Source organism: Cornus florida, unplaced genomic scaffold (genome assembly GCF_030987335.1).
Source record: "Cornus florida cultivar Cherokee Brave unplaced genomic scaffold, ASM3098733v1 CherokeeBrave_3.0.0_Hap2_Chr08, whole genome shotgun sequence".
Classification (NCBI taxonomy): domain Eukaryota; kingdom Viridiplantae; phylum Streptophyta; class Magnoliopsida; order Cornales; family Cornaceae; genus Cornus; species Cornus florida.
The window spans coordinates 39154534-39162515 of NW_026775578.1; the positions used below are offsets into that span (position 1 = coordinate 39154534).

Consider the following 7982-nt stretch of genomic DNA (forward strand, 5'->3'; position numbering starts at 1 on the left):
TAGAGAGAAGGGACTAATTTTGAATAATGCAACTTAAATTGAATTAAGGTCATGAGTCATGACTGACGTCAGTGTGTATGGGTATTTTTTTAAAGATCGTCTTGACACATGGCAAAGAACTAGTTGTCATTCACAGACACATTCTGACAACAAACCCTTCACACCTCTCTATATCAATCTCTCTTCCCTCTCTCAACCCTTTAAATCTTCTCTGTCATATAAATACAACCCTTTTCAAATCCTTACCGCTCCGAGTTCAATTTTTCTCGTTCAATTCTCGTATCGATCGACAAATCTTTGCTTCTCAATCGGTTTTGCGTAAAAGAAAACCCTAGATTTTAATTCATAAGGTCCGATCTCTCTCGCCGATTGTTGCAGATCTTCTATTTCATTAACAGTTTTCGATTTTCTTGCACTTGAAACTGGACTTTGCACTCGATGAGTTTTAAAACTGGAATTTTCTTAGATTCTTGACTTAAAATCTTCTTTCTTAGTTACAACTATTCAAACCCACTGATATATGTCTGTGTCTCTGCGTGTATGTATGTATATATTCTAAATCACTCGATCTTGGATCATATGCTCTTTTATATATAATATGTTTAAATTCACGTGATTTTTGATTTTTTTTTTCTGGAAAGGGAATACTTATAAGAAAAACCCTAGATGGTATCATTGGTTTTGAGTTAAAGAAAACCCTAAATGGTGGTACAAAACAAGAATTGGGTCTCTGTTATTGATACAAGTGTGTTGAATTTGTTGTTGTGCTGAATAGAAAGGAACGATCTGAATTGTGAGGGAAAAGGAATCGATGGCAGATCAAGTCTTGGAAGTGAGCCAACCCGTCGATCTCACCAAGCATCCGTCTGGAATCGTCCCTACACTACAGTAAGATCCTCTTCTGTTTACAATTGAAGCCATGTCAGTGATGGAATTGTTTATTGAAAATTTTGAATGGAACAAAATCGAGACAGTATTGTATGCTTAAACGTGGGAATGAGCTAATTGATTATGAGTCCAATTGCACTTAGGAATTTCTCACCTCAACTGTGGGTTTTTCTTAGCCTTAGTGCTTCATTCTCTTTAGCAAGAGTTGGAACTCTAGTTTTAGAGTCACAAATAGAACATAGATTGGTACTTTCTTTTGAATGCATTTGGTGTGGTTTCTAGGTGGGGTATCATCTAATTATATGCAATAGAGGGCGTCTCAAAGTGATACAACTTGACTTGGGTCACTAGCGACCGGGTTTAGTGACTGGCTTTCATTATGCATACATATGAATTATATATTATTTAGTTACAGTAAGTTTCAAAATCGCTTTAGACAGCCTTGTATCAAAATAGCAGATAAGATTTCTTGAAAGAGAGAAAATATACAAACACTGTCTAGTATGCTAAATTTTGGGGCAAAGATTAATTTTAGAACCTAGATATCAAAGCATTGAATTGTCTACGAATTGATCTCATGTTTATAATGTTGGTGTTCTCTTTCATGTGCTTAATTGTTTTCTGTTCGATCATTCTGTTGATGGGCATGTTCTTGATGCATTTGTCCATGCGAGGGCTGACCCATAGAGATTTTTCTCCGCTAGTCTTGCCTGTATAACACTTAAATGAAATTTTTCAACCTTCAAAGCCAATTATGACTTCATTTCTTTTTTGATAAGTAATTATGACTTCATTTCTTGAGTAAATACTTTATTATGATATTAGTGTTGAGAAAAATGGTATACAAATGTCTCTTTTTCTTGAATATTATGTTAATAAATAAGGTATTGATGTACATCCAGAAACATAGTATCTACTGTCAACTTGGATTGCAAGTTGGATCTTAAGGCCATTGCACTACAAGCTCGTAACGCTGAATACAATCCCAAGGTATGCTTTTAAGCATATATGTCTTTATTTGTATGTAACATTATTATAGACTTTAAGTTCCCCTTCTGTTTGCAATCTGATGGAAACGTGATGACATTTTAATTATCTGCAAATTTTTACTTTTTTTTTTTTTTAAAAAAAATAAAGACTTTTAGTTGCACTTCTGTTTGCAGTCTGATGAAATGGGACGCCATTTTAATCATCTGCACTTTTTTACTTTTTTTTCCCACTACAAATTTAGGTCCCCCCCCAAAAAAAACAAAAAAAAAAAAAGAGGAGGAAAAAGAAGAAAAATAAAGAAGCAGCAAATCGTTTGAAAACTCGTTTGTTCGACAATTTTTTAAGAGTTATTTTTCTTTAAAAGAAAATTATTGAGGTATTTGGAAGTTTAATCTCTGGGAATTGCTTATGAACCCATAATAATAGTTGCAAGCTTGGATCAAAGTTGACTCTGAGAAATCTAACCTTGTTTGTGCAATAAATAGTACTTCTTGTTTCCTCTTTCATAGCAACCTGCAGTGATCTGTTTTTTTATATTTTATTCTGTAATGCTCTTGCAGCGATTTGCTGCGGTGATCATGAGGATCAGAGAACCGAAAACGACCGCATTAATATTTTCTTCTGGAAAAATGGTGAGTTTTTAGCTTTATTTTTATAGGTGTAGGTCTTTGGTTTTTTGTTGGGGGTTGAATCTCTCTCTCTCATTTTCCGATAGTTCTGCTTCTTAATTTTGTCATGCTGCCCAAGTCACAGTGAGAAACTTCAATTTCTCTTTAACAGTTGCTTATTTTTTAATCCCGTGTTGGGATATTCATAAAAGCACTGCCTTATCAGGGACGGAGCCTGGAATTTTCTTTTGGGGGGCACAATGAACATAACAAAGTATTTTTTTTCCCAATTAACATGACAGTAAACAAGGAACCGAAAAATAGAAATGTAATAATCAAGATTCAAATGTTATGCCATTTTTCGCCCAAAAAACTACAATGAGGAAAAAATATAGAATACAGACATTATAAATGTGCAGTAATAAAATTAAGTAAGATAGAAAAAAAGTTAAAGCACATACATCATACACGAGTGCAAGAAGAAGAAGTTCCAAAAAGTGAGAACAAAAGCAAAAGTAGAAGAAGAAAAGAATAAAAATAAATATGAGAGAACTTTGAAAGAGAGAGAGAGAGAAAAAAAAAAAAAAAAGGATTGGATTGAAGAATAGGAAATTATATATATATTTGAAGGGAATTAAAGGAATTAGAGAAGAAGAGGAGTAAAAGAGAAGAAAAATTAATAGAGAGAATTTTTCAAAAAACAGAAATTTCAGGGGGGCATTTCCCAATATTATACATATATATATGCAAAAAATAAGTGTGTGGGAAAACAAAAAAAGCCTCAATTGGCTCCATCCCTGTGCCTCATACTTTTTTGTTTTTGGCAGTAGAATGTATGACTCAAAAGTCTTCATCACATCCTTTTTGACTTAATCCTCTGTGCAGCATTTACTTAACGGCATTCTTATTATTTCTATTAGAGATTTGGAGTTATTAAAAAAAATGACTCTCACATGACCTGATGAGATGTTGGAGATTCATCTCATTTTGATTGAAAGCATGTTTATTAACTTTGACACTTCTTTATTTCTGTCTTTCTGTGCTGCTTCAGGTTTGTACGGGTGCGAAAAGCGAGCACCAATCAAAATTGGCAGCACGAAAGGTATTTAATGTCTTTATGAAAGCATTTTCTCCTTGTTAATCTCAGGCTCTCAACTTTAATTTACTAGAGACCAATTTGGGATACCACAATGAAACTCTTGTCATCTCATCGTCATTTTTGTGACTGAATCTAATGTATGAATTTTGAGATGGGAGGCAGTATTAATTTTTTGATCAGTTTCTATCCTATTCCCTATTCTTACTTTCTTTCTTTCCTTTTTTCTTCAGTATGCTCGAATTATTCAAAAGCTTGGTTTTCCAGCTAAGTTTAAGGTATTTATTCCTCTCTCTCTCTCTCTCACACACACACACTCACACTGCCAAAAGAAAAAAGACATCATCTATCATGTAAGCTGTTAGTTTGTTTCACGAATTACAAAGTTCTATATTGTTCTGATTGTATGTTAATTTTTTTTTTTTTTTGTGGGTTTAGGATTTCAAGATCCAGAACATTGTGGGCTCCTGTGATGTTAAATTTCCCATTAGACTTGAAGGCCTTGCATACTCCCATTGCGCATTTTCTAGTGTAAGTCGTGATGTTGTATTTTTTTTTTCTTTTATTAATCTTTCGGTTTTAATACCATCGCTATGAATGGAGTTCTATTCAAATACCATTGCATTTTCTGTAAAGTAATGATTGTTATAAATAAATAAAAAAAAAAAGGAGAAACTGTACAAGATATGGAATAACCTACAAAATATAGAAGCCCTAATGGCTAACCAAAATAGCTTGCAATATAAACAGCCTTAGAAGGCTACACCAGAAACAAGAACCATTATAGAAAGATTCAACACTGCCAAGAGCAGCAAAAGGACCAAGCTAACTGCTAGAATAGACCACAGCGAGAGTCGTTGCTCAACAGCCGAAACACTGAAACTTCTTCCCTATATTATTAACTCATGGATAAAACCCGAGCCTGAGGGTCTATAATGGTGTCATCACGTGTTGGTCTGGCTCGTGACCGTAGAACGGAAACAGAAGGGCCAATTTTGGTAAAATGACAGACTTGGGATTCATGTTCCATTGTGTGACAGAAAGCATCTGGGGTTTGTGTCATGGGTGGTTAAGATCCATGAATTTTGTTGTGGAATTATTCATGCGTAAAGTGCAATTCCTCCCCCACCCTCCACCACACACACACCCCCCCCCCCCCCCGCGGCGGCCGGCGCTTGAATATGCCCCAAGGACTAATTATAAAAAATAAAAATAGAAGCAAAATGTCCAAAAGGACATTTTTATAAATGACTTTGCTTTACATGCCCAAACACTTCACTATTTCAACTCTCTCTCTCTCTCTAATTTCATTCTTTCTCTATGTTGCCGGTCTCATGGCTGTTCTGATTCTAGAACTCATGTGTCTCGGCCTCGAAGTCCTCATCAAGTCAGGCTGTCCCCAAGATGGCCGAATACATTAGCGTACTCTCTCTATCTCTCTCATGTATATGCATATATATAAATATATGCACTACATAACTTTGCTCTCAAAATTGTAATTGTATTATGCAGTTTTTTTGGATAAGTGGGGATTATGCAGTTCTGTTGAATCTGTTCTATTGGTTCTTATAATACGCTACTTTCAATTTGGGTTTTCTATTATTTTTTATTAGTTATTAATATTGGTTGAGTTGACTCTCTGAGTTCCAAATCAATTCCGGCTAACACTGTTGGTATATAGATTGGGTACTACTTGTGGGCTGGAAGTTGAATTAAACCAAGCTAAGTGGGAAGACAAATGTGTTTTATTGTGTGTGTTGTCTCAGTAGTTTTAATTGGCAAAGGGGCCCTTAATTTTGTCTAAAATGATCTGTTTTTTGGTAGCTAAAATATTTCCAGTGGTAAAAGAATCAACATATTCTGCTATGCTCACTCTTGATTTGCAACTCATTAGCAATGGAGATAGGTGGAAATGCATTTACGTGACTGATGATTGTTGTGGCTCCATGGTGGAGAGAAAGAGATGCAAAATCTGAGATAGAGAGAGTGTGTGTGTGTGTTAGTGTTGGCAACTCTTTATAAACCCGTTACCCAAAAAACTCTTTAGAAACCATGACAAGGTCCAAAAATTTGGTAACTCTTTGTTTGTTCATGCTGGTTGTTGTAATGCCTGAGAACTCCCAATTCTCATATCAGGCCTTATTCACCAATCCCACCTAACAGAGAGAGACTGAGCCTGAAGAGAGAGTGTTGAGGGGTTTATTCACAATATCTTATTTTTCATTGGAAATTTCTTAAACATTTTTGACTGATTAGAGAATTTGCTGGATCAAAATATATTGTTATTGAGTTGTGCGCTAATGAACATGTCAAATTTGCAACTTTGGAATATTTTGTTAAATGTGTTGCGATACTTCTAATTTTGCTTTCTGGAATTGATAACACGATTCACATTTGTTGGTACAGTATGAACCAGAGTTGTTCCCTGGATTGATTTATCGTATGAAGCAACCAAAAATTGTGCTGCTTATCTTTGTTTCAGGGAAAATTGTTTTGACAGGAGCTAAGGTAATGACATGATTTCTGTGTATATGAGAAAAATCAGTTACTGGATTCTGTTCTGCATTGTCTGATTTTATTTGCTATTATGGTTCCCTACCCAATCTAAACTGTCACATTACTAATTCTTTCAGGTGCGAGATGAAACATATCTTGCATTTGAAAACATATACCCGGTGCTTACAGAGTTCAGGAAAAATCAACAATGGTACGAAAATTGTGTTGCATGTATATCTAGTCATGTTACTAAACAGAAGCCCAAGTCGTCCCCAAAATTTAACTCATCTCATTTGTTTTCAAAATTTGTGGCAGATTTTGATGGGAAGTACAGCAGGATTGATGTGCTCACTTGGGGCATTAACTACTGACCAACTGTAAATATGTTGAAAGGAGAGAGTGCTCATCGACTATTGGCTGTTTAAGATATATATTCAAAGGACTAGAACAATTTTCCCCGAAATGTTATCCCCTGTTACTTAGTTTACTGCTTGTACCAAAACTATAATATTTGTTGTTGCAGAGATGAACAAGAAAAACATTCGATTATGGATGGATGGTTTATTTGCCTCTTTTATTTTTAATCTGTTGTAAACGCCCAAGTAAAAAATTAATAAATAAAATTAAATTGGACTGTTCTTTTTGGTAAAGCGTGGATATGAATTGGCATTCGCTGAACATTTTTCTTCTTTACTGCATTAGTTGTTTGTACAGTGCTATATACTGGATATTAATGTCGGGAATATTAATGACATTATAATGATGTTAGCCTCTACTCTTGACTTTCAGACTTCAATAATGATATGGTTTCAAAAAAAAAAAAATTGGACTGGTCTTTTTGGTAAAGCATGAATATGAATTGGCATTCACTAAACAATTTTTTTCCTTATTGCATTTGTAGTTCTGCACAGTATATGCAGGATATATATATATATATATATATATATATATATATATATATTTTGTTGGCAATAAGATCAGCCAAACGGCACTTACACTGACAAGATCACATAAACAACATCCAAAACAGAAAGAACCACTATCATGGACAAAACAAAGCTAACCCCAAACAAGCCCCACACCAAGCTAAGTCAAGGCATCATCTTTGACAACAACCTAAAGCTTTAAAAGGTGTCTGATACTCTGGGCTGACTAAGTCAGCCGGATGCGACCTAAATGGTTGGAAATAGGAGCGCCACATATCCCAAAAAGATAATCTGACAATGACATCATAGTAGGAAGCGTATAGGATACACTTTGATACCCTAGTCACACCAACCATAAAAAAATTGAAAAACACCACTTGGATATTCACACCAATGGATGAACAAAACGCCACTGCCATACACAACTCTCGAAAACCCACGTGCCCCTGGCCCATGAAAAGCCAGCGTAAGACTTCTAAAAGACACATCCAAGACGTCTGCCATGACGTCATTCCCACCCTAGCCGAGGAAGCGAACACCGACCATAAGAGCTGACATACCGACGGCCCCAAAACCATGGAAGAACACCCACAGCGACAGGCGGAATCCATCCGTGGGAAAAAAAACAAGCATCATCGTCCCCCAAACGCAGCAACATAGCCAACGCAAAGGAAAGACATGAGACCCGTGCACTATACTCAAAAAAACCCCTTACTGGCAACCTCCAAAGAGTACCCACCAAACAGATCCGACATTGGGGGATAGCACGAAGGGCTGGGAACAACCCAGATCTCTGAACCACCCTAAATCGATCGAATCCCAAAGAACGAATAGGAAGCGGACAGAGCGTAGGGACAATTAGAAAAACAGCAGGACAAACCATAAACCCGCAACAATAAGACAACCAAGATTTTCAAAAGACAGAGAGACAAAGGGGCGGAAGCAGAGAGAGTAATCAATGGTATAGTGTAATACCCC

General features: G+C 35.9%; 1 protein-coding gene across 2 annotated transcripts; it reads left to right on the forward strand.

Moving 5' to 3' along the window:
- The first annotated feature begins 229 nt into the window (after window positions 1-229).
- On the forward strand, window positions 230-6734 carry LOC132271390 (TATA-box-binding protein-like). Of its 2 annotated transcripts, XM_059772748.1 has the most exons (10): window positions 230-350; window positions 776-888; window positions 1791-1878; window positions 2439-2510; window positions 3538-3588; window positions 3816-3860; window positions 4021-4113; window positions 5989-6090; window positions 6216-6289; window positions 6394-6734. In XM_059772748.1, coding segments are annotated over exons 2-10 (603 nt in total). In that variant the 5' UTR covers window positions 230-350; window positions 776-811; the 3' UTR covers window positions 6395-6734. The 2 variants fall into 2 exon arrangements, with proteins under 2 accessions (XP_059628731.1, XP_059628730.1); XM_059772747.1 differs by lacking the exon at window positions 230-350 and having other exon boundaries at window positions 622-888.
- The last annotated feature ends 1248 nt before the right edge of the window (window positions 6735-7982 follow it).